Source organism: Brassica napus, chromosome C4 (assembly GCF_020379485.1).
Source record: "Brassica napus cultivar Da-Ae chromosome C4, Da-Ae, whole genome shotgun sequence".
Taxonomy (NCBI): domain Eukaryota; kingdom Viridiplantae; phylum Streptophyta; class Magnoliopsida; order Brassicales; family Brassicaceae; genus Brassica; species Brassica napus.
Genome location: NC_063447.1, coordinates 5,154,030 through 5,180,268, shown reverse-complemented (window position 1 = coordinate 5,180,268; position 26,239 = coordinate 5,154,030). Strand labels below are relative to the sequence as shown.

The 26,239-nt window shown below is 33.8% G+C and overlaps 5 protein-coding genes and 1 non-coding gene across 8 annotated transcripts; 3 read left to right on the top strand and 3 right to left on the bottom strand.

The window, feature by feature from the left end:
• The first annotated feature begins 2,246 nt into the window (after nucleotides 1-2,246).
• Nucleotides 2,247-3,102, top strand: LOC106454631 (LIM domain-containing protein PLIM2a). The gene is made up of 2 exons (XM_013896738.3): nucleotides 2,247-2,614; nucleotides 2,683-3,102. Exons 1-2 carry the CDS (start codon nucleotides 2,264-2,266, stop codon nucleotides 3,100-3,102), a joined length of 771 nt encoding a protein of 256 aa, XP_013752192.2. The 5' UTR covers nucleotides 2,247-2,263.
• Nucleotides 3,103-3,297: 195 nt separating this feature from the next.
• Nucleotides 3,298-5,429, bottom strand: LOC106450944 (phosphomannomutase). Its single transcript, XM_013892771.3, has 10 exons — nucleotides 5,148-5,429; nucleotides 4,999-5,065; nucleotides 4,622-4,698; nucleotides 4,483-4,518; nucleotides 4,293-4,348; nucleotides 4,094-4,193; nucleotides 3,905-4,000; nucleotides 3,732-3,821; nucleotides 3,592-3,643; nucleotides 3,298-3,495 (listed from the first exon to the last, which is right to left on the bottom strand). Exons 1-10 carry the CDS (start codon nucleotides 5,307-5,309, stop codon nucleotides 3,443-3,445), a joined length of 789 nt encoding a protein of 262 aa, XP_013748225.2. The 5' UTR covers nucleotides 5,310-5,429; the 3' UTR covers nucleotides 3,298-3,442.
• A 406-nt stretch (nucleotides 5,430-5,835) lies between these two features.
• On the bottom strand, nucleotides 5,836-8,305 carry LOC106450943 (cell division protein FtsY homolog, chloroplastic). Its single transcript, XM_013892770.3, has 11 exons — nucleotides 7,972-8,305; nucleotides 7,795-7,899; nucleotides 7,623-7,696; nucleotides 7,208-7,266; nucleotides 7,078-7,115; nucleotides 6,880-7,000; nucleotides 6,725-6,793; nucleotides 6,559-6,641; nucleotides 6,398-6,466; nucleotides 6,255-6,317; nucleotides 5,836-6,170 (listed from the first exon to the last, which is right to left on the bottom strand). Exons 1-11 carry the CDS (start codon nucleotides 8,260-8,262, stop codon nucleotides 6,057-6,059), a joined length of 1,086 nt encoding a protein of 361 aa, XP_013748224.2. The 5' UTR covers nucleotides 8,263-8,305; the 3' UTR covers nucleotides 5,836-6,056.
• An 8,426-nt stretch (nucleotides 8,306-16,731) lies between these two features.
• Nucleotides 16,732-20,548, top strand: LOC106454632 (BON1-associated protein 2). Of its 3 annotated transcripts, none has more exons than XM_013896741.3 (2): nucleotides 16,732-18,061; nucleotides 18,137-18,577. In XM_013896741.3, exons 1-2 carry the CDS (start codon nucleotides 17,793-17,795, stop codon nucleotides 18,396-18,398), a joined length of 531 nt encoding a protein of 176 aa, XP_013752195.1. In that variant the 5' UTR covers nucleotides 16,732-17,792; the 3' UTR covers nucleotides 18,399-18,577. The 3 variants fall into 3 exon arrangements, with proteins under 3 accessions (XP_013752195.1, XP_022556551.1, XP_013752194.1); XM_013896740.3 differs by adding an exon at nucleotides 18,779-20,548 and having other exon boundaries at nucleotides 16,759-18,375; XM_022700830.2 differs by having other exon boundaries at nucleotides 16,756-18,577.
• LOC125586807 lies at nucleotides 18,861-18,948 on the top strand. The gene has a single exon (XR_007323335.1). It is a non-coding gene; the product is annotated as a small nucleolar RNA snoR114 (small nucleolar RNA).
• A 2,095-nt stretch (nucleotides 20,549-22,643) lies between the features above and the next one.
• Nucleotides 22,644-24,530, bottom strand: LOC106390176 (E3 ubiquitin-protein ligase At4g11680). Its single transcript, XM_013830584.3, has 5 exons — nucleotides 23,890-24,530; nucleotides 23,702-23,821; nucleotides 23,364-23,496; nucleotides 23,124-23,288; nucleotides 22,644-23,038 (listed from the first exon to the last, which is right to left on the bottom strand). The coding sequence occupies exons 1-5, from the start codon at nucleotides 24,393-24,395 to the stop codon at nucleotides 22,862-22,864; spliced, it is 1,101 nt and encodes a 366-aa protein (XP_013686038.1). The 5' UTR covers nucleotides 24,396-24,530; the 3' UTR covers nucleotides 22,644-22,861.
• Nucleotides 24,531-26,239: the final 1,709 nt, after the last annotated feature.

The following is a 26,239-nucleotide window of genomic DNA, read 5'->3' as shown; positions in this document are numbered from 1 at the left end:
ATAATAGAGGTAAAAGTGTTCCATCCCATCTCTATTTCTACCTCTAAAATAGAGATTGCTATTTTTTCCTCTATTAGCATTCCTTTATTATAGAGTCATACTTTTTTATTTTTAAAATAGTCCTTTAACTTTCAAATTTTTATAGTTGTAACCAAAATAATTATATTTATAGAGAAATACAGCTTTTGTAGGAATATAATAACATTTTTTATTTACATAATAGTCTTTTAACAAAACTTTAGTTTAAAAAAGTTCATAAGTTTATGAAAATATTTTAAAAGTTAAAAATAAATAGGGTTAGTTATCAATTTTTATAAACAAAATGTATCTTTTGTAAAATTAAAATAGAATCTTTTGAGAATATTCCTTTATAGAAGCAAAAATAGAGAAATACATTGGAGAGAAACTCATCTCTATTTTAGAGATGCTCTATTTTAGAGGTAAAAATAGGGAAATACATTTGAAATGGTTTAATGAAGGAACTCATACAAGAAAAATCATGTTAATTCTGGAAGTGTCTTAAATTTCGGTACCCGAGTAAAAACACCAACATTCTGAGTACGGTATGTATTCTAAAATTAGGAAAATTTATCTTTTCTAGGATAAAGAAAAAAAAAATCAGATTTTAAGGTTATTATAGAAGATTTTAAATTTAATAATTCACATAATTAATATATAAACTTTAAACGGATATTTTGTTTTTCACTGAGACTTCTTCACTCATATGTCCTATCCATTTACATCATCTATATTATTAAAACAGAAGTACCCATTTGAAAATGTTCTTACTTCATTAATTAAACTCCCTTTTTTTTTGCTTATCTTTTTCAGTTGCATTTATAAAATATCCTAAAACGAATAAAACTGTCTAATTTATTACTTATCTTTTCAGTTATATTAATGAAATATGCTTAAATAAATTTAAACTTCCTATTTTATTATTTGTCTTTTTCAGTTACCTTAATAAAATATCCTTAAATAAATTTGGACATAATGTCATTTAATCAACCAAAAAAACTCATGAGTTATCCTTACGTGTATAATTTTAATAATGGAGATTTTTAAAAACGTGCATCATTAAAATGTTACCTAAAACATGCAGCATTAATATATAACATGCATCAATAAAACTAGAATTTGACTCACACAATTGTACGGATATTATTTTCAGTTGATTAAATTTAAAAATTATTATTTATTCAAAAAATATTTAAGAATGTCTATGTTTTTAAAAATTATATGGTATTATTTGCTCATAACTCATTTGTCATTTGATAAATTGTTAGAAGGAAAATTTTAGCATAATATAACTCAATTGTCATTTGCTAAATTTATAGTTTTTATTTATATTTTTTTATTATTTAATTATAATATTTTCATTTTATATTTGAAAGATAAATGAATTTTCTTTCAAAAAATATTTTTGTAAAAGTATTTTTTTAAATAATCAATTAAAATTGTTATTATCATTGAATATCATTATTTTTGACATAATTTGGGTTTTCGTTTACATCAAAACTTATCATATTTTAGGATAGTTTTAATTTAAAATGTAATTTTCATATTTTTCAAACAAATTCTAAAAATATTTTTTAAATATTTTGTTATAATTGTTAAAAAAATATTGAGTTGCATTTAAAAAAAAAGGTAAAGATATTAAAAATATTCTAATTAAAATATGTAAAATTTAATATAGTTTTCAGGAAATGGTCAAAATAAAAAAAATTACACATAAAATAATCATGATTTTTGTTAACTGGACGGATCATTATTTATATGATATCGCACACAAAAGAAAAATTTCTGTTTTTAAAATTATCTAATTAACTTGATACTCATTTTTTTATATTTTTTATATAATATCACACATTCGTAAATAAATAGATAGTTTAAGATGCAAAAAGAAAATATTTATTTAATGAATATAATATGAACGAATATTACAAATACATCATTTCATAAAATAAATAATTAAAACTGAAAATTCATATCAGGGTATAGTTTATTTTAAAATAACTTCCTTAAGTTTTTAATAATTCTGAAACAGCCTCCTGACTTTTACTATTGTCATTATTCACCACTAATTTCAAAAATAGAGCTCTGGCCTGAAAACGTCAAGAAAGTGCAACCCTTCATTTGCTTTCGGAAACTAAAAAACAATCGTAAAAATAAACAATGGTTTCTCCTCTTTCCTATCTCTACCATTGGAACCAAAAGTTCTTTAACCAAGAAACTTTGATAAATAAGACATAACAACTCGTAGATGACAAGAAAGAAACAACTGATCCTTTGTTTTTGTATTCTCGTTGAGCCGTGTCTGGAGACTAAAAGAAGAAGAACATATAGAAAAATGGCGTTTACTGGAACGTTGGATAAATGCAAGGCATGTGACAAAACCGTCTACGTGATGGATTTGTTGACTTTAGAGGGAAACACTTATCACAAATCATGCTTCAGATGCAGCCATTGCAATGGCACTCTCGTGATAAGTAACTACTCATCAATGGATGGAGTTCTTTACTGCAAGACCCACTTCGAACAGCTTTTCAAAGAATCTGGAAACTTCAGCAAGAATTTTCAGACAGGAAAGACAGAGAAGTCTAATGATCAAATGGTAATAGAAAATTTATTTGCATGTTTCTTTCATATTTAATTTAATATTCTTTTTTGACTCTGCGCAAGACTCGAGCTCCAAGCAAGTTATCTTCATTCTTCAGTGGAACACAAGACAAGTGTGCGACTTGTCACAAAACCGTTTATCCACTTGAGAAAGTAAACATGGAAGGAGAGTGTTACCACAAGACTTGCTTCAAATGTGCACACAGTGGTTGTCCTTTGACTCACTCTTCTTACGCCTCTCTCAACGGTGTCCTCTACTGTAAAGTCCATTTCAATCAGCTCTTTCTCGAGAAAGGGAGTTACAATAATGTTCATCAAGCTGCTGCTAAGCATCGTCGATCCGCCTCTTCTGGTGCCTCTTCTCCGCCTTCTGAAGAACAGAAACCTGAAGATAACACCTCAATTCCCGGGGGAGAAGGAGGAGAAGAAGAAGTGGCACCTGAAGCTGCAGGAGAAGAGCCTGAGCCTGTGGCTGAGTCTTGAATGTGTTGGAGGAACTATCTTTATCAGTTCTCAAGTTTGAAGTTTTATATTTTTTTCTACTTAATAATGAATTATGTACAATCCGTTGCTACTTTTTTTTTTTGTAAATTCTTGTAAAGCTAAAAGCTTGTTTTGAGAGAATCTCTTGTAAGAAAACACTTATCATCTATCTTTAATCTTAGCTATGAGAACCTATTTATGAAGCAAATTTAAAATATATGGTAAGTATTGCCAAACATATTTCTCTCTGTTTCTTGTAATGTAAACAATCAAAAGTTGTAAGCAACTTGCCAAGAATAATAAAACTCTGACACTTGTGTTCTTGAGATGGATAGGTGTTTCAAGACATGAACAGAGCCTTGCATTTCGCCATTGTGTCATCTGGACTCGTAACTGCAACGCAAAATAAACAATCCTACTTATCATGAAATGGTCATCAGCATAAACACAGACAGAGATTAACCGATGATATATATACAACTAACTAACCTGAATGGCCAATTGTTTTTGGTGATTCATAAATTTCATAATCGTTTCCACCCTACATAAGTCAAAGCCAGTGTTTTTACACATCAAGCTCAACTGAAAATAATGCAAGAACTACTCGAGAATATTTTTATAATAGTTACCTCATAGGTTTTGTCACCGAAAAAATGGATCTCATTGAAGTCTTCAAGGTATTGCAAGCAGTAAGTCTTATCCCAACCTTTAGGGAAGACCTGAGTCATAACAATGAAACTACACTTAACAAAAATTAGATAATAAGAAATTGTTATAATCCACGTATTTGATTACTACTCACATCGAAGCTAATCTGTCCTCCAATAGAGAAAGTAAGGTTAAGATGCGCAAACCGCTCGCGAAGTTCAGCCACCATCTTTGGTCGTATGTTTTGTACCTTTTTAAGACAAAAAAAATTGTTGAATGATATCACTAAACAATGCTCATGAATGATTTGTACAAGAAACAGAAGTAAGTAGTTTATTTTTACCTTATCATATCTCTCGAATTCGTCTCTTTCTTCTTGGCTGCAGTTGCGACCAATAGGTGACACATTGAGCATTCCATTCCGGAACTCTATAAATGTTCCCCTGTGTATACACATTTTCAAGAAGAGAAATCTTTAATAACTTGAATATCCCCTAAAATAATTTAGACATGAGTGTAGAGAGGTTCATCTTAATATGTACCTTTTGATTGGAATATCCAAGTCTGCAATGTAGTGCAGCGTGAATTTTATCAACTCCTGCATTCATCAATTTCACGCTATCACGAACTAGCCAAAACATGTATGTACTTGCATAAGCTTCACCACCAATTAAACCATTAAAGCAACTACTGATATCTACTACACATGAGGGACAATGATATGTGCTCTACCTTGAGTTTATCTTCTCCAAGGTGCAGCTTCAGGCTCTGATAAAAAAAAAAAAAAAAAAAACAGATACAAACTATTAAGGAACAAAAGAAACAATCAAGCAACAATGTGGACAAGTAAAAGCCATAGTATCATATGCACCTGGATTCCAATGGTTTTCCCATCTTTGTGAGCAACAAGACCATTCTCAGAGAAACAATAATCATAGTCAGTAGTAACTGCAAAAAAATTACAAAATAGATTGGAGACTCACAAGGCAAGAAGGTAGAGCACAGATCTTAGATTCCCCTATTAAGATAATCAAATAAAGAGAGAGACTTGGAGAAATCAAAAACACACTAATGATAAGCAGCTATCCCAATATACAGACATAAAGGATCCATATAGCAGAGAACACAGAGACATAACAAAAGAGAGAGAGACCATTGTCATCAATGTAGGAAAAAGATCATTTCTTTTAGATACAAAATCGAATTTCTAAGAATTTTAATTCTCGATCTGATCAACATCTCTGTTACCTGTTTTGCCAAGCTGCTCAGATATCTTGGTTAGATCAGATCCACCGACGACTCCAACAGTGACAACCTGAAAACTCTCAACAGGCATTTCATCGAACACTAACCAGGCATAAAACACAGCTCAGAGAAGCAATAAATGAGACATATACCTTGCGCAATTCTTTGATGAAATGGAGCAGTTCTGGAGTAGCTTCCTTCCTTGGAGCTGTGAGAGTACCGTCGACGTCGAACAAAGCGATCACTCCTGGCTTCTTAGCCGCCATTGAATGTGGTGGAAGAAGTTTTCCAATTGGAAGATGATAATGGCGCATGAAGATGATGTGATTATATAAAATTTGGACCGATCTAATCTCTAACGAAAGAGTGTCGCTTAATACATGGTCCCTCCTCACCTTTTGGTCCTAGAGATGTGTGATTGGTCCATAAAACTAATCGTGACGCATTAAAATCAACTTTACTATAATATATGACTTTATTCAACATTTATTAAATCACTAAGCTTTATATTAAGAAATACAACATTAATAAGATGCAGAGCAGTATTGTGCAAAAGTGATCTCTCTTGTATTGTGCAAAAGTGATCTCTCAAGTAACTTTTTTTATTTTTTTTACCAAGTGTCCTGGCTCCACCGTGGTGGTCCAGACTAGAGACCGAGCCTTTAGCGGCGCGGACGTTCACCCGAGGGTGAGTCTTCGGTCTCGGGCACCAGATCAAGTCCGCATGTAAATTCCCTGGTGACCAGTGCAAGTCGAACCCGGGAGCCGTACTTGCAGCCGCAAGCCGTTTACCACCAGATTAACTCGTCCGGTTACAAGTAACTTCTAGTTACTTTCATGTGCAAAAGTGATCTCTCTTGTGTGTGCTATAGAGAATTATTCTGTCACATCGTTAAAATAATCACAAAACTTGCATGGTCCCTTGTAGACCTTTAAACATCTCCAGGAAACTTGAAGGAATGGCTCTATTTTCATCTCAGGCGAAGTACATTTGTCTCTCTCTCTCTTGCCTGCTTGGAAGATGATACTAGTTGGAAAAAAAAATCAGGTTTTGTTGTGACTCAGGAGAATATAGCGTTAACAAAGGCCTCAGCATCAAATGGTTGGAGATCTTCTACAGCTTCTCCTACACCTATAAACTTTACAGGAATGCCCAGTTCCTCAACCACACTGACCTGCAAGAGATGAAGAGAAGGGGTTTACGATGAGCCGATAAAAATTAAGACTGGATATTGAAATTTATGGGGGAGTTTGTTTACCACACAGCCTCCTCTAGCAGACCCATCAAGTTTCGTCAATATCAAACCGGTAATACCAACAACCTGACAAAAAAAAGAGTGAGCAAGATTCCTCAAGAGTTTATAGCTTGGTGAGCGAGAAGCACTAGGTTTAGATGGTGTACCTCGTTGAATTCCCTAGCTTGTGGAAGCATGTTCAGACCGGTATTTCCATCAAGTACAAGTAGGATCTCCTGACAATGCCAATGGAAATAATTCAATTAACGGAGACAATGTGCGATATAAGCAAGGCAACACACTGAGATAAGTAGATAAGCTCACTCACATTAGGTGCACCAGAGACAACCTTGCCTACTGCCTTTTTGCACGCAATCAACTCCTCCATCAAGCTGTAATTAGTATGGAGACCTTAAACAGAATACACCTCAGATCAGTAAAACAATGTGTCCGTATGTTCTAAAAGACAAACTATCAAGCTCTTGTACACTCACGTCCAGATGTATCACACAGTACAACATCGTAACCTTCCTCCTTCCCTCTTTTCACAGCCTTTGAGAGAACTACTCAGAAAGAAAAACGTTTCATACCAGTAAGCAAACGTTCATTGTGCCCTCAACACAAACAGTTGTGCATTTTTCGTTTTCACCTGTTGCTGCTTTAGCTTTCTCTCCTTCAGCCACAACAATCTCACACCCTGTCCTCTCTGCCCATATCTCCAACTGGTCACTCGCAGCTGCTCTAAACGTATCCCCTGCTGCCATCAACACCTATGACAATTCATCGCCGATAAACATAACTAATACTCACTATCAAAAAGAGTCTACTTCAACATCGGAAGCTGTACCTTAGTCCCTTCATTCTTCAATCTATGAGCCAACTTTCCTGCAAAAAAAAACAAAAAATAAAATCTACTCTTACACATATACAAAAGCTAAGCCACACTCTACACTGACTAATGTCTATATTGCCTTTACCAAGAGACGTAGTCTTTCCACCTCCATTCACTCCAACGATCATTACAACAGCTGGTTTCCTAATAACACCATACCATATAAATAGCAATTCTCTCAAATAGTTTTTTTTTTAGTTTTTGTCGCAAAAATAATTCTCAAAAAAAAAGAAAATGACTGAAATAACCCATTTTTATTTTGAAATTATTAATATATATTTTTTTTAAATTTGGAATCATATCCACAAAATCGCACCTCACCCTTTAACTGTAAACCATATATTTTTACACTTTAATAAAATTTATTTTGGTCATTTTCTTAATTGACGACTATTTTTGTGACAAAAACTTAAAACTAGCTATCGAATTTCTCTATAATAAATCAAAACTAAACCAGAATCTTCCACTTTAATCGGAGGAGATGAAACTGTAAAGAGAACCTGAATCCAAGTTGAAGCTCTGTCTTGCTGTTTTTCTTAGAAAGCATCTCCAACACACTTCCCTTCAACGCATCCTACATCATTTTCACATTATTTTTTTGTGATCAAAATAGCTCATTAACATGTATAACACGTGTCACAATCATATAACCTATAGTTTTAAGATTAAAACCTTGATCTCGCTTCCTGATTTGAGCTTCCCTGACATTATATCATCCCTCAGCCTCTCAACGATCCTAACCGTAATCTTCGGTCCAAAATCAGAAACCAACAACGCCTGCAAATTGAAAATTCGATTTTCAGTAAAGCGAGAGGGAGATCGGAGAGATGGTGGTGGTTCAAGAGAAACCTCTTCAAGTTCATCGAGAACTCGGTCTGTTTCGGCGAGGTTCCAGAAGAGGAGGAGCTCGTCGATGACTGCTAGATTCTCCCTAGTCTTGGAGAATCCGGAGAAGACCTTCTCCACGTCGCTTTTGGCCTTCTCCTTGATCAAACGACCGAGCCGCGTGAAGAAGCCGCTCTGGCCGGCTGAGCAGCGGAATTTGGGATTCGGTGGACGGAATCCTCCTCTGTACGGAGATAATCGGAGTCGTTCGGAGGAGAAAGGCAGAAACGAGAGGTGAGCAGAAGAAGATGCCATGGCGCCTCGCAGAAGAAGAAGAAGAGCGAGCAGTGACTGGAGGAAGATAATGATTTTCAATACGCTGCGTTTTGTTATTTTTAATGTTGGGCCCAATTGGTATAGAGACCCATTACGTATCGACAGAGCCCATTACATAACTCTACCATTTTCTTCCTGGGGAGAGATAACGTCCCCATACAGAGGCATTTATTTGAAATTGCATCGTGTATACACAAAACTTGTTCTATCATAGGTAATTTGCTAATTTAATCATTCTTTCTAAATTTTAAGCCAATTCACTCTTATTTATTTACCAAGTTTTTAAATACGAATTCTGGAAGTACTACAAAAAAATTATAAAAACGCACATAGGATATGGTAACTTTAGTTTTTAGGGTTTTTGTTTTGTGTATCAATTTTGTTTCTGGTTTTTGTTTTTAGGGTTTTTGTTTTGTGTATCAATTTTGTTTCTGGTTTTTAGCTTTGTATTTTTGCAGTTATGAATTTTAAGGTTAATAAGAGCATGATTAATCTGGGGTTCTTAGGATGAGGTTTTTATCGGAAGTTAAGAAACTGTTTCTTAATTTTTAACTAAAAAAGCTAAGAACTGGTTCTTAAATAAGGACTTTAAGAACCGGTTCTTAATTTTTTTAGTTAAAAGTTAAGAAACATTTTTTTAATTTTCGTTAAGAACCCCATTCTAAGAACTCTGGGTTAATCATGGTCTAACTATTTTAAAGTGAAAAAAAAGTTTGGGAAAAAGATGGCTTCCACACGAAAGTATGTAGGGTTGACTGAATAATTAAGTCATGAATCATGATCAAGTATGCTGAAAATACAAGGTTAGTAGGAAAATCGCAACAATATCTGTTTTAAAAAGTAGAAGTCTTTATTTAGCAAAAAAAAAGAGAGAGAGTAGAAGTCTTTTACAAAGATATGAGTCTTTTACAAAGATTTCATATCAAACACCGGTGGAGATTGGAAATTTATTATTGTATTTAAATTTGGTTGAAAATTCGACTGGATATTACAAAGATTTGTACTAAAACTTACTTATATGGACCACCAACAATTGCAAATTTACAATTACCTATACATAAAGTCTAAGATCATAAATATCATATTTCTGTATCGTGGAATGCTAAGTTGACTATATAAACTACCCAGACCTTTTTTGTTAAAAGTCAGTTAAATCAATATACATAGATGAAGGTATAACGACCAAAAGTGAAAAAGCACAAAATTAACTTCGATTTTAACATTCAAATCTCTCGCTCTGAATTGCATTTGCTAGGCGAACATCATATTTGTTGACGTCACGTAAACGACATGTCGCATACGCAATATCCAACAGACAAGTATAGAACACTGTTAAACGGAGAGTTTTTTTTGTCGGTATAGCTCTACTCGATCCAGGCCAATAAGGCAATAACATTATCAAAAATAATTCTCGCATTAAAAATAATTTATAGTTTACAAGAATCCCTACAAAAACAAAAATAATTTAGTTCAATGCATTACAAATAACCGATAGTATTTAAAATAATGCATTACAAAAACAACCGATAAATTATGAAATCTAGCTATATTAACATCAATTGTAGCTAGTTATTAATGTGCATCCTATGTTATTTTTATTTACATCAGTCGAGTTACGTTAAAATGATGATAATCTATATCATATAGACAAATTGCATCGTTACAAAAAATAACATATATAGCTGTAATCATATTATTGAGATAATCCATATAAGTAAGAAGATACAAATCATGTATTTACAATTCAGTGATAAAATATTATTTTTTTAATATCATTGAATCAAGATAGGACATCCTCCAAAAATTATAGGGAATACTTCAGATGAGTATAATCTTCTGCCATGAAATACAAAAAATATAGGAAGCAACCTAAGAAAATTGTACCATAACAAAAATTAATTTCATAAAATAGGATACAAAAACCGCTATTATGAATAGGGCTGAGCTCATAAAAGGCATTGAGATGTACACAAACGTTCAAATTTATATAATGGTCAAAACGATTAGGACTACAACATTAGCATTTTGTGAAGTAAAACTAGCTCACTACATAAAATTGAAAATGGAAAGTGGCTACTCAGTATCTCAAAGAACTTATAAGCATGTTTTATCACGAGGTGATATATAAGTAAGAACCATTTCAGAAATTAGGCATATTAAAGTGGACTTTTTTCTGAACAAATAACCAATTTGACAATATTGAACAGGAGTTCTCCTCCTCCGACTCTGGCCGCTTCCATAGAGCCGGGGTCGGGTTTAAATCATTTGCTTTTTTATTTCTTTGGGTAGTTCGTTCCTCATGTTTTCCCTTTCACTCATCGGAAAGAATTTCTAGATCTGGATCTAGGTTCTGTCATACCTGAGTGATGAAGGCGGGGTTTGATCTTCCGGTGTTTTAATCGCTTCTCGGTGCATGCATAAACTAGTCGGATATGATTGAGTTTTGTTTTTGTCAAAACCCTAATTTGATGTCTGATCTTGCATGTTGGTGTTGAGATCTCTTTGCCTCGTCTCTGGTTCGATCTTCAGCCTTTCTCGGCTTTTCGGGTGTGGTTGAATCCATGGTCGTTTTCGAACCGCTCCTTGTCATTACCTCTCAGATCTGATCGAGATCTAATCATTTGTTAAGCTCCAACTTGGCGGTTCAAGTCGTTACCTCTCCGACGTCGCCTCTACCGGTCAAAGGCTTAGGAACTCGAAGTTCTGTCTCACCGGTTTTGGAGTTATGGTTTTATATGTTTGCGCTATTCACTATAGGTGGGTTCTTCGATGGTTTGTCGCCGAGGTTGGCTCCATCGTCTTCTCTCGCAAATTCTCTCTGTTATCACCGACATGCAAGTTGTTCTTAACCGTTTGGGTTTCTTTTGATCAATCATTATTTGTTCTAGTTTGTGTATATTTCTAAGTGTTTCAGTTGTATGTTTCTCCTCTTGTTTCCCATGTGTGGACATCTGTCTCTGGAGACTATTGTTTAGTCTGCCGGTTCTGTTTCCGGGGTTTTCTTAACCGCCGGCTTTGTAATATTACTTTTGTTAATATAAATATCCTCTACTGTTTAAAAAAAAAAGACAATATTAAACCGAAATTTCGTAAACGGGGTGGCCTTTGAGTCGTTAATGTGGAAGAAAAATATGTGGCTGATTTTTATTTATTTATTGCATTACCCCATTACCGACTTTAACAATTTCAGGGATTTTTCAAATTAGAATTTAGTATATAAAACTTGAAAATAAAATTATATATTGGTAGAAAATGATGCAAGGACTTGTTATTTGCTAGTCAATTCTCTTGTAGTGAGATTCAACACAAAAGGAAACTCTGTTAATGAGTACAACTTATGCCTGCTAGTACTACCACAAGTATAAGAATCGTACATGCATAATTTTCCAGAAATAAATATAAATCAAATCACATTATCCTTTCCACGTTAGATACGAGTAAGTGGTGAAGCAACTAAATTCCACGAACAAAAAAAAGAAGAAGAAGAAAATCCAGTACTGATCAATACCGCTGATGGAATGTTTAAGCATGATCGTCTGATGTTTTCTATATAAACGTATTGATTACTGATTTTTCTGTTTGAGCACAAAGTAAAACAACTGATTATATCAATAGTTAAATACATTTTTACTACATAGCAAAAATCCTTGATTTATAATTTATTATCTAAATCAGTTAAAAGTTTAAGGAAAAATTTAACCCGACAATGAATTGGCAGTAGATAATGCCTTAATTACTAAAAACTAGAGATTTTTTTCCGCGCTTCACGCGGATTGTGTCTTATAAATTTATTTTATTTATAATATTATTTTTCGCTTTTTTTCTTTTACATTAACTTCTTGTTTTTTCCAATGTTAGTTTTTCTTAATTTAAATTTATATATTTATAATTTTTCATTTTTCTTGTTGTAGATGGAGAATTATATTTTTTATTGATGGTTTTTTGTATGTGACATAAACTTTTTGAAATTTTAAAATAATGTTATATATAGTACGATTAACACATTAAAAAAGAGAAACATATGCAAGCACATTTTACACAGGTTTTATATGCATAATTTAAAACATTATATATGTATATATTATAAGTTTGAAACATGTAAATGCTTTCTAAAGCTAAATACTTGTTCTGAGTTTACATAACTTATCGAAAGTTTTATCTTTTTTTAAATTCAAATCACAGGAAAAAATATCAAAAAGTCAGTATAGATGGGTTTTTGAGCTTTTAAATCAACACTGGAAAATTACATGAATCAGATAACAACAGTTTTATAAACAACTGGATAAAATTTGACCGAGCCAAAGATTTTTACACAATATGTTCTTTCTTCTTCAAATTGCGAAGAGCCTATAGGCACAAGAAAAAAAATCATAATTTTTGTTTTCACTTATATAACATTTTTTCTCCTTTACACACGGAGTTTATTACACTGCTATAAGCAATGGAGAACTCTATTCATATAAGATTCCCATCTATGCATTTTGACAAAGAAGAATTTTAGCCATCTTTAGTTTCGGAATGGACCAACTTCAGTCATATACACTATATTTTCTCTATGATTCAAATCTTACAATTTTAATATATGTGCAGATTTCCATGTGAAAAAACACGCACGCCATCTATCATTCAACCTATTACTTTTTCCAAAGTAAACACTATAATCCTCGTTTGGTTAGCTCCACAAACTAATCTCTTTGGATCAGTTTACTAAAAAAATATGGATACTAATGTCAGAAAAGAATATAAACACTATCAACAATAAATATTGGCACAAGACTATTTGGTTCAAGGAACATATTCCACGTAATGCGTTTATATCATGGCTGGCTTTGCGGAGAAGACTGCCAACCAAGGATCGCTTGAGGCGTTGGGGGTTAAATGTCTTCGGAACGTGCGTCCTTTGTAATCTGGAAATAGAGACTCACCATCATCTCTTCTTTGAGTGCTTTTTCTCTCGCTTGATATAGGAGCCTTTTGCTGCTGAAGTTTGGATTTCTCCTCAGGCTGATCTACACTCTGTTGCAGCCTGGATCAATCATCCTCGCGTCAACGCAGATGCGCATGCTACTCCAGTCATCAAGCTCTACTTTCAGTCAGCCATCTACCTGCTGTGGAAAGAGCGTAATGCTCGTGTGTTCACAACTGTCTCCTCACCTTCATCAGTCATCCTTGCCTCTCTCGACCGTATGATGCGTGACCGTCTCCTCTCTTACCCGGCAAGTTCTTTCTCTTCTTCTCTACTTCTTTTTATCTTTCTTGTATAAGACCTCCTTAAGGCTTTTTTTACTTTGAGTTGTTGTTGGTTGTTTTTGTTTCCTTGATGTAATAAGTTGTTTAAAAACAACAGTGTAATCTTTCAGAAAATGATAATCTTAACATCTTATCAAAAAAAAACAACAAATATTGACTTATTTATGTGAATATATATTTTATTTTAAATCATTATAATGGACAAATAAAGCACCATAATACTCACCATTTTACCATTTTAATTACATAATTTTACATGAGCTTCTTCACCCTCCCCGGTTATTTTCTCTTTATTTATAACTACAATATAAAGTTATAAACTATATATATTATAAATTAATAATTTATTTACCCTTGAAGTCTAACGATTAAAAATAGAAAATAATTCAATATAGATATATGATTCTATTAATAAATTAGCAGTTTCAAATTTAAAATTTCTAGAAATATCAAAAGTCGTATATTAGTTAATTATCTTCTAAATGACATTTATTTCTAATTCTTTTTGGATGAGAATATTTTGGCTGAGGTGGATAGTCTCAAAAGCTTTGAATTTAGTCCCTTTTATATAGTAGGATACTGTCTTCATTTTTTAGCAAAAACATAGTAGAACATTTTCCTAATTGCATCGTTTTTCACTTTTCTAATTTATCTTCACTATGTAGTAAAATCTTGATTTGTGGTGATAGTGTTTCGTCGGCCTCGTCGGTCGGCCTGACACGACAACATCTATATATGTATTATGTCTTAATTAGCAACCAAAAAATATCCAAAAAAAAAAAATATACAGTATATTAAAGTTAATGTTTATATGGAGTTCTGATTTGAATTATATATTCAGAACTCAACACATGATCTTGCGATATGTATCGATTTCTTGTCTGTATGTAATGCGATAATCGATCTTACATAGTTTATCGTTAAAAATTAGTACTCGTTCATTTTTGAACATTTAAATTGCAATTTGGAGAAACAACGCTTGCATTTGTAAAATAGCCCTAACTTTTTTTTGAACATTAAAATAGCCCTGACTTGTAAATCTATTTTTTAATGCTCATTCCTTTTTCAACATTTGAATTGGCATTTGGAGAAACAACTCTTGCATTTGTAAACTAGCCCTAACGTGTAGATGTATAATTCGTCATTTCCCTGCAATCGACAAAAAATGGTTTAGAAATGACTATGTTACCAAGTCAACACGACAAAAATGTAGAAGAAAATAGTACACGCTACTCGCAACGCGGCAGGCACTAACTCACTACAATGCATGATGTAATTGTTTTGTGTGCCTAATCCATGTGCCATGAAATAGCGAGGCAAAACCCTTATAAATTTCCAGAAGCAATCTGCAATGATTATTTATCACTTCAAGCCAAGGCCGAAGGTCATATTAGGTCATATTATAATATAATAAGATACTGATATTATAGAACTTGAGATCCCATGACTCTCTCTGCTTCTGCTCTGTCCTCTCTCTAAAAATCAGACACAGAGGAAGGATTGAGATGAAATCTCAACCGGAGCTTCTACCAAATTCATCTCCGGTTAGCAAGCTTGTTTCTGGGAAGCGGTGATTCTTCTACACCGCTATCGCCAGCTTTGTTTCCGGGAAACGGTGGCTCTACAGCACCGGTTTCGCCGGCTTTCGTCCCCGGGAAAGCGGTGACTCTGATAGCACTGTCCTTTCGCCGGCGTCTTCTCCGGTTTGTTCCGGAACTAGTTCATGATCTAAGCTTTTGGGTTTGCTATGTCCAATCGACTCTCGATCTGAAAATCGTGTGGATTTTTTGGATCGATCGTAGATGATTGATGTTTTATTGGAGTGTAGATCGATGGTTGGAGATCTTTAGTTTTATCGGTTTGGCCTCTATGGTGGAGTTTGGTCGCGTTGTTTCTCTGACTCCGGCGTAGTTCCTCTCGAGTTGGTCTCGATGTAGCTCTCCGTTGAAGAGTCCAGGCGAAACAGATGGGTGAGATGGTCTCAGTTTCTGGCGTGCTCCGTCGAAACTATAGGTGGTTTCGTCTTCCCAGGCGATGTCTTCTCGGTGCCGGTCGCGGTGGTGTGACCAGGTGACGCGTGTTCTCGAGAGGGGTGGGTTTCAACACGTGGACGGGCATGCGAGCTTTGTTGGACGCGTGTTTAGCCGTTTGGTTTGTGGGCTTGTGCTTTAGGCCCGAGTTTAGTTTATGTGGGCCCATTGTGTCGGGCTTTATGTTTTATATTTGTTTTGTTGGATCATGGGCTTAGACCCATTAATAAAATAAAAGATGGAAAAAAAAAAGTCATATTATAATATATACATATATGACCATCTCGCAAAATACATTAAAAATGGTTGATCGCGTCGTGGTAGTTTTACACTTTTAAAGCAGGGGAGGGGCGTATATATGATGTTCTTCCACAGTTATGTTAAATACGTCACTGTGAATACGTGCGTCGTTACCAAAGACTTATGCATACATGCAGCTTTTTCCAAACGTGCATGCAGTAAATTGTGTATATGTCTGTTGGCCAGGACATGTCAAAAACTTGTTTCTACACCTCCCCCAGCTATTACTGACATCGGCTAGTTGAATATGGATGAATCACGTTACTATGATTATAATAGTAATTTATACCTTTTTTTGTAACTTTGTAATTTATACTTAGTTGTCAAAATAACCATCATTTATACATACGCATGCAGATTGCAGACGTGTGAAAGCGGCTCTAGAGTGTTCTCGGACGGTAAGTTGTTCTTCCTCCAGATCCAATAGCCATTACAGCTCTTCGTGTTACGAGAGGGTTTACACCCGCTTTTAAGTGTTTGAATTCATTATACTACCAGGCACATTTATAATAGCTCAAAACCAAAATAAAGAACCGGAGATTGTATTTACAATGGGTGCATCCAACCAAAATCGTATGTCCCCCTCGTCAAGACATAATAAACAAGAAATACCTGTAATTTCGTTCGGAACCTCGTAATAGTTTCGTTTATAAAAAGTCAATTGTTAATCCCCAGTGCACGGCACGTGCCGTATCAACGACTCCAACAATTGCCCAACGACTTTCTCAAAGAATACATTCACCCAATCTTTTTTTTATGGTCGTAAGGAAATAAGAGCACCTTTGTCCAACAGATGGGCTCGAGGTGGCCCCACATTTTTCTTAAAACTCAACTCCTCTTCCTCTTCTGCAACAGTCAAGTTTCATAGAGTTTTTGTACTGTTCACGGATCCCACTGACATGTAACGGTTCACGATTTATTAGTTTTTAATTTTTTTTTAAATTAGACAAAAAAAAAACCTAAGAACCGACGCCCCCTCTAGCGTTAATCATGCTCTAACTACGGCAATTACTTTCATTATTTTCATCGAAGTAAGTTTCTAAGCTTGTAATTCCTGTTAAATACACTCGGAACCGTTTTTCTAGATTGCACTTGTCAACAAAACTAAATACATTATACAAAACATTCACGAAAATATCCAAAAAGCCAAAGAAACGTAAAACATAAAACACGCAAATCAAAAAGCAAAATTAGATTAGACTTTAAGCAAAAAATAATAATTAGGCTAAACCCTTTAAAAAAAAGTAATTAGAATTGAAGCGTAGATTTGTCTATAAAGTGTAGACACGCCTATTTATTTGAAAACAACGTACATCATACGGAATACTTGAAAAATACCATTAATAGTTCCATTCAGACTTGGAAAATAAAAAAGTACCTATGCAAGCAACTAAAATTTACACATGTAATGCATGCCGCACGCCACCGTTGATAAGACCACCGGCCAAGCATGCCCCAATCATCTGATCAACAACGTCATTAATAATTATCTCTATTTTAGAACATAACTAACGAATCAAAACGTATATATTGTACTTAACTTTGCATCCCACTGACTAAGTTAACTCAATATACATAGCATGGATTATTAACTATTTTACGTATAAAATATTATTTAGAATCTTTTGGGAAAATATATTTCAGAATAAGAATATATGCCTATTTAAAAGTAATTTAAAGTTGCCCTCTCCTCATGTTCCAACGGTCGAATCTAGAAAGTAAAACAATTTGAAAAATTCCCAGAAAAATAATAAAAATAGTTCATAAGCAAGCGAGTGGAAACCACTAAGAAAGAACTGCGTACCTTCATCAGCCAATTTGTTACACTATTTAAACTCAACATTCATATTCTCCTATACTACACGAAATAAAACAATAAGGAATCTCCTCTGCGCAGGATTGGGCTTATATACAAAACATCAAAACGTCATGTCGTATTCAACAATGCAACGTTCATTGGAGATTGAGTTAATCTCAGCGGAAGGACTCAAGGTAGACCGTAAACCGGTGAAGAGAAAGACATTCTGCGTTGTCAAAATAGATCAGAAGACTCGGGTTTGTAAACTGGATGAATCAGGTGGGAGTTGCCCTACCTGGAAAGATAAAATCGAGATGGAGATGCCCATAAACGGTAGTGTAAGGTTTATCTCCATTGAGGTATTATCTCGTACAAGTGGTGGTGCAGAGAAGAACGTTGGGTACGCAAAGATTCCTGTGACAGATTTTATGGGAGGATTTGCTCCTCAAGGGCATTTGAACTTTTTGAGTTACAGGTTGAGAGACGAGTATGGTGACAAAAGTGGCATCCTTAACGTGTCGATAATGGTGAAACCCGACGGTAACAATATTAAATATTCTACGCCATCTCCTTTGGTGGTGGCTACGAGGGATTACGCAGCGTGTAGTTCTCAGGCTGCGGTGAATGGTCAAATGTGGAGACCAAAGACATCTTCATCAATGGCTGTGGGGGCAGGTTATGGCGGTCGTGAAGTAACAGGAGTTCCTGTTTGGTGTACGTATCAACAGTCGTCTTAATATTTTTCTTTTGGTTTTTGTTTTTCACACGTTTGTCTGAACAAATTTTCCTTCCTAGTTTTGCCATATTTATTCCAAAATTGGGATTCAGGTGAAAAACACGTCTGATTAATCATGAACTCTTATAAATTTTAAGTATAATTATGAAAATATGAAATAATAATAAGGTCTATTTTACATCTGAAGTCTTATGAGCTGAGTTTTATCGAACAGTAATCTTGTTTCTTATGACATATCTTGCAAATTTGAATCAACAGGGAAACTTTTTCAAGAATTTTCGAAATCTGTTTTGTTTGAGATTCTTATAAACAATGAGACGTTACACTAGATTTTCTCTGTTGCGCTACAATATTTTTGACACTCATTGTTTTGGTAAGCAGTTAACAAGAACAATCAGTAGTCTAGTGGTTAGAGAACCCTCTAGCTGATCATGTATGCGCCGGGTTCGATCCTGTGGAAGAGGAGCTGTGAGGATACAAGCGCATAATGATGGATTGGATTTCATCTCTAACGTCTGATGTACAGGCGAGATTGGTGCGCATCTGAGCTCTCTCTCTTCTTTTTTGCATAAGATTTGGTCTCTTTTCTCTCGAGTTTTCTTTTCAAAATTAAAGATACATATATCATATCTATATATATATATAAAGTTGTTGGTGACCCTCCTGTGATGCCACGTGGAAAGTCGTGCATCCTAGAAGCGACACCTGTCCCTTTTCACAGAAACGATGCGTTTCATTTATTTTTGTTTGTGTTCCGTCTGGGTTTTCGTTTTTTCTGTTGTCATTATTTTAGTTTATAAAGTCCAATCCACTAAGAATTAACTCCAAATGTATATTCGAAACTTATACATATTGGGTTACTTTGTTAAATTGGGTCAAATTCTAATCTTAACAAAATAATAAAGTAGAAAATATAAACCAATTTTAAATCATTAAAATATTACAGACGAAAATAAACAGAAATTATAATAAATCTAAATATAGAATACTTATGTCGGTAGAAGAAGATATGACAATAATGGCGATGGTGGAAGAAATGACAACGGTGGTGGCCGGAACAATTGAGAGTGCTCAGTTGCAAATATGGTAAATGTAAACAGCGTCGGTGGTGATGTGTAAATGGTTCTCCACGTTCTTCTCCAAGAAGTCAGATCTGAAACATGCAAATGAAAAGGAAAAAATAAGTCAAGGATAGAAAAAAGGCGAAGACAAGAAAATGAGTGCGTTGGGAAGAAAAGAAGTCAAAGATCCCAGAAGTTAATGCAACTATTGGATTTAAAAGCAAAGGATGTATGATCAATGAAAGAAAATAAACAATATACTAAAAGAAATTAAAGTAAATGTCAAAGCATAAAGAAAAATATGAATTTTTTCAAAAAAAAAAAGATATGAAGAAGTTAAGAAAAGATCTGAAGAAATTGAAAAAAGAAAATTGCAGAAGTAGAAAAGAAAGCGAAGAAGAAAATAAAAACAAATAAAGGAAGAAGAACGATTTGATGAATAAATCTATATTTTCTTATTCTTTTTTTGTAACTGGAATAAATCTATCATACAATAAAACCACTTTATAACAAATATTTTATAAAACTAATAATATTTTATTAGAAAATATTAAATTGAGTATTTTATGAAACGAACTACGTGTCATCTTTCATAGGTTTTGTATGTCGAGGGATTGGTGAACAAATATTGTCTCAGTGAATTGTCTCAGTGGCCCAAAAAAGAGCCTCTAACTAACACACACAAATAGTAATCTTTGCTAAGAGAATAATATTAACTTTTAAAATGAATTAGTAGTATAACACATAATATAACTTATAACCGTTATAAATTTTTATATAGCAGTAAAACATAAGATCTATAAATTTATAAATGTTTTCATTATGATTTTATCACATCTAAATAATGAAATGTGATAATATAATCTATACTAATACCAAATATTTTGTAAACCAATTCATTTTATTTTACTTTGTAGGAAACTCACTATTCGCTAAGGTATGTGGCATACCGAAATCTAACGAGTTATTAAAAACACAAAAAGAATAAAAAGTACTTTAACAAAAAAAAAGTAAGCAGAAAGAAATTTGTTGTGCTATTTAATATATACGTATAATACAAAGTTTGCATGTATACTATATGTTTATATGACAAAAAATATATTATAGATTAAATGGTTTGTTTAAAGTTTAGCACAATGGGATTGGTTAGTTTTGAATCAATATGTTTAAAAGAAAATCTATACGAGAAACTAAAAGTCTCAATTCATTCAAAAACAAAAGAAAAGACGTAATAGAGTAACAAAGTAGTCAATGTAATCTAACTTTCATTATAGATATAATAAACTAAACATTTTAAATGTAATTTACGAATTAATTTATTTTTAACAGTATTTTATTTGGTTACTCAAGGCTTTTGCTTCGGATACCAGTTTTATAGGATATATGAGCAACATGACACTGATTAGTGAGTTAAGTTATATTTTTAACTGAGATTTCAAGATTCATCATCGTTAGTGTTTTGTCATCATCTGGTGTAACTTCTAACTCAATGGAATCAGAGCTTAAATACACTTTAGCATTTGATGGGACTTTGGAGAGGAAATAGACGTTCACCTCAGGCACAGTATTATTTGTAGGTGTCAAGACAACTCTCTCTTTTAAGTACTACTTGCTTCGATAGTTCTGGAGGAAGTTAGGATATGCAGCATCTGCTAATGCTTCATGCGGAGTTTCAGAGTTAGATATCAGTCATAAATTCACTAAATATCATTCTGATTTCGTTTACAGAAACTAACCACACCATTGTTCTACACTGCTGACTTAGAACACCTCATGACTCACACTGACAGCAACCAGTGTATATACAGGGCCGCGGAGACACATAGGGTTAGTATCAATTTGGATACGTTCTTCTGCTATCTCAGGTCCGATTTAAAAAAAATACATTGACTAAATCACTTTCATCGAAGGAACAACAGCCAATCTGATGTCCAACCCTTCTGAGCTTTATACGAAGACATCGTTTTCAGAAATACAAATACTAATAGTTTGAGACCCTTTACTCTGTTATTTAATAATTGGTTTCAAATACAGAGTCCCTAATATGTATTTAGTGTGTTAATTAGATGTTAATATTTATGTTTAACTAATATTTCAGCTTTTTTATAATTTTTAATAATTTTCTCTCAAATTATTTAGATAAATTAAATAATAGAAAAATTCAAATAATTTATAAAAAAACGAAAATACATATAATCTTTTGGATTAAAAGATGACAAATTATGAAACTATAACAATTTAAATCAAATTATATTACATATTGGCCATCTATCGGTTCAATCGATTTAGTTTCGGGTTTTCGTGATTTTTTAAATATGGATATTTTTAAAAACTTAAATTGAATTATCGAACCACCGGATTAATCGGTTTGACTGTGAGTTCAGATCAAATTTAAAAACACTGATTTAAATGCAAAAGTATTTTAAATACAAAAATGCTTAAAATTAATAAAATATTTATTAAGATGTAGAATTTGTCATCATAAAATATTCAGCGCTTGCAAAACGTAGATCAAAATCTAGCTTACATTATTTTCAAATTATCATCTCGTCCGCACGGACCGGACCTAGTATGTTATAATGGACTGGAAACTATCATTCTTAAGCTTTTGTCGTAATTAGCAATCTGATAAAGTATCAACGTACTAATCATATTATTTTATTAATGTTCTAAATACATAATAAGCGGCCGTTTAAACTGCATCTAATGCAGTAAATCTTTCAAAACTATAGTAATTACTTTTTAAACGCTTAAAATAAGTTCATGATAATAATTATTTATTAATAAATTACGTTAACTAATATATTAGTATAAATTTTATGATAATAAGTAATATACTAGTTTAAAAATATAATATTTAATAGAGTATATATTATATGTTGTTATAAATTTGTAAGTTTTAAGCCGTCTAATTAACAATTCAAACATCTAATTAAGTGTTAGGCGTTCAATCTGCACTAAGAATCAAATCATTTTCGCCTCGGTCTAGTGCTTTCTCGAATATACTTTTTGGTTGTATGACAAAACACCTAATATTATATTTTGGTAACGCTTTTTTTTTTTAACAATTTTTTTTGGTAACGCATTAAAAACGTTTATTCGATCAACCAGTTTGGTCGAAGTTTGTGGGCGTTTACGTATCACATGTGCATATTAAGACCACTTCTCTCTTAGTTTGTTCCAAATACACACGGCAAAACCTCAAAATCTATATAACAATAATTTCAACATGTAAAACAACAGTTATGTAATATAACTATTTACACAACAAAGTAGTAGTAGTAGAGAGAGAGCAAGCCGCATCCTTTTTCTCAGGTGTTAAAGCTCTTAAACTTTAACGATGGACATGAGTTGAAACGATTGATCACCATCGATCTAATGAAGGTGAGTGGAGAAACTTGGATCATACTGCATCATTGCAACTCTGTTCACCGGTTTTGAGGATGTTGAATTTGCAGAGAGGGCAAGTGGCGTTGATGCGTAGCCATTTATCTATGCAAGCTTCATGGAAATGATGTCTACACGAAAGCTCTCTCAGCTCTGTTCCATCTTCATAGTCACACAGACAAATGCAACATTCCTGAAACAAAGCAACGTATCATTTGTTAACGCCTAGGGGAAAAAACGATTATATTTTTAGGATTGTGACTAATAAGTTAACTTACAGCTTCGTCACTTGATAACACACGTTCACTTGGAGAATCAACACCAAGCTGAGTCATTATCCCTCCATGAGTTTCCCTAATCTCCCCATTCACTTTCTCCGAGTTCTTCAGCGTTAGAAACTTGAACTTGGGAAGCCTTTCAATCTCCTCATCAGATGCACCTTCCTGAAACATCAAACAACATCAGAGAAAGCACCTTTACCATATACAAATAAAACCCGGTCTTCAGTGACTTCTTACCCGATCTGCCAATGCGTACAGAACCGCAATGATGCAAGGCAAACAGCAACACACAGCAATACCAACCAGACAAGCAACAGCAACGCATAGGACTACGAAGATAACGTCAAATGCAAGAAACGCCACACAGAGCCTGCATTCCACAGATACAAAACCATAATTCATCTATGAAACATTCGAAATTTACATAGACATAAACATAGGCCCTCAAAATTTGTAATAAAATAATAAAAGAAAATTGAATTTTTTACTAAAAGCCTCCAAAATCTCAGGGCCGGACTATATAACGGGACAAACAAAGTAGATTAAACATGTTTAGTGTGTGTCCCAAGACAAACCAGTAGAGCTGAGGAGAGCTTTGAGCGAGTTCCTCAGCATCAGCAGTGACCCAATAAAACCCAATGATCCACCACACGAACGAGAAGATTGCATTCGTTGATTCAATGTGCTTAGCAACACTACAGTAGAAAATCATCATCAGTGAAAGAAAAGAAGAGTTCTTTTTGAGGAAGAAACTTTTACTTACCTAGTTCCAGATTCAATCTCAGCACCATAACCATCGCTAGATCCTTGAACCGAGCTTAAACCGGAATCCAAATCCCGGTTCGATTGATCATAACCCCGTCGACGGCAGTACTCAGCGACCACACAGGCAACATGAATCAAACACTGGAGATTATACCCAACGATCCAGAACCTGAGAGGAACACCAGGATCTTCTCCCGAGCTAAACCACGCGACCCCGACGGTGACGAACACGAACGCTAGATTCCAGAGCACGTCCAAGACTATGACCGGTTTAGAGTGCGCCCACTCGCTCTGCCTCTCCTCAATCTGCTCGGCCGCCGTCTCGCGGACTCGAACCGACGACTCGCGGAGCATCATACGGCGGCTGCTCGCGCGGCGGAGTAGCCGCGACGCCGCGCCGCGTAACGGCTGCGAAACGCGGCGGCTTCGGTTGAGTAGCGGCGAGGAAACGTCATCAGTCGCCGGAGAAGAGGAGGAGGAGGTAGGGATCGGTGGTGGATACATTTTTACGGTGGATGTTGACGAGTGATTGTTGTTGAAAGTATGGGTTTTGAGTTTGAATGGGTCTTACCGAGATAATGTTTTTAGTTTATGTCGGAGGGTTCTTCAGATGAGAATGTGACAGTGACAACGACAGATGTCGTGTTCCATTAACGTCTGTCCGAAAAATATTAAATAATCATTGATTGGGCCCAATGTTAATGGGGTAATACAAGTGATGGGCCTATAATGAAGAAGTATTAAGAAATATTGAGAGATACGTGGCCAGTGAACTTGCTAATAAGTTACTAAAACACGAATTTAAGGGCCCATTTAGAGCCCATAGATCAAAGAATGTTCGCACTGGTAAACATATTAATGGGTTTCATTTTCAACGTTGCGAGTTCCATATTTAATAGCAGAAAAAATAAACATTCTTGACCTCTTGTCTGAAAAGATTATTGTCTTAATCCTGAAGTTTATAATAAGTAACATATTTCACATTAAGATATGCCACATGTAGTTGTAAATTCATACAGTACTTTCATCGTATCACTTGCCAACCTCATTAAGAAAGTGTACGATGACTAAATAGAAACAGCATTAAATGCTGCATGCGTTTCATAATATACTAGGTGGTAACCCGCGCCTTGCGCGGAGTGATGGATTAAAAGAGATTATAACTTTAAAACTATATAGACTAATTTATTGAGGTATTTTAATTATATTTTATGGAAATACATCTAAAAGAGTAAGTAAAGACTTATATAAATTTATTATGAATTTAAGATGAAAAAAAAAGCAAGAGCATTATTGTTTTCATAATATAAATTATGAATATAAAATAAAATGAAACATATGCAACAGAATAATAAAATATGAAAGAAACAAATTTATAAAGAAACAAATAAAAAATTGATAAAACCACAACTACTGTTAAAAGTGTCTTCAGAACTCGTGGTTTGCAATTCTATAGAAAGCCATAACAAAGTATCAACTTACCAAACTAAACACATATATTTACCAAATTCAGTAAACGAAATGTTATACCTCTTTCTGAAAACATCGATTTCTGGAACATCGTTACTTTCAAAAATAATTTTTGAAACCCATCATTGTTAATCACATTCTTTAATCGACCTTATCATGATAAAAAAACAATGTAAGCAAAATCAAAGACGAAATTCATGAATTTTTTTTTGTACGTAGAAAAATAGTAGGTTTTGATGTGGATGAATTTCAGTCTAATGTTATATACAGGGATCACTTATAGGGTTTTGCTTATGAAAGATTAGAGAGAAAAAAGTATTATCTCGCCTAAATCAAATCGAATTAATCCCTAACTTTTTGCTGCCAATTTTAAAATTATGGAAAGTAATATAATTAAGAAATCAACGTATAGGAAACTAAATTAACTTTGTAAATTAACTTGATCGAATATAACCAGATTGACGTGTTGTGATGGGTTGAGTCCTTAATTTCAGAATCTTGGTGCTTAATCTAAGGAATTGAATAGAATTTGTATAGGACTTTAAATTAATAAATAATTGTATCACAAATTGTTCTAATTTTCATACGAATACTTGTCTGAGTCAAAACTTTCCTATAATAATTTTTCGAATGCTAATTTTTGAATATATAATGGAAAGTAAATAAATTTAATAATATTTGCCCAATATATATGGCATTCAATGTCGATCTTCCGCGTTCTAGTGTGAATCAAGAAATAATTTTTCGAATGCCCAATATATATGGCAATTAATTTATACATTCAATGATTTGAAATATTGGGCAAATATTATTAAATTGCATTGAAAAATTGCCATATATATAGTCACTAAATTGTTTTGGGTACCACCTAGTACATA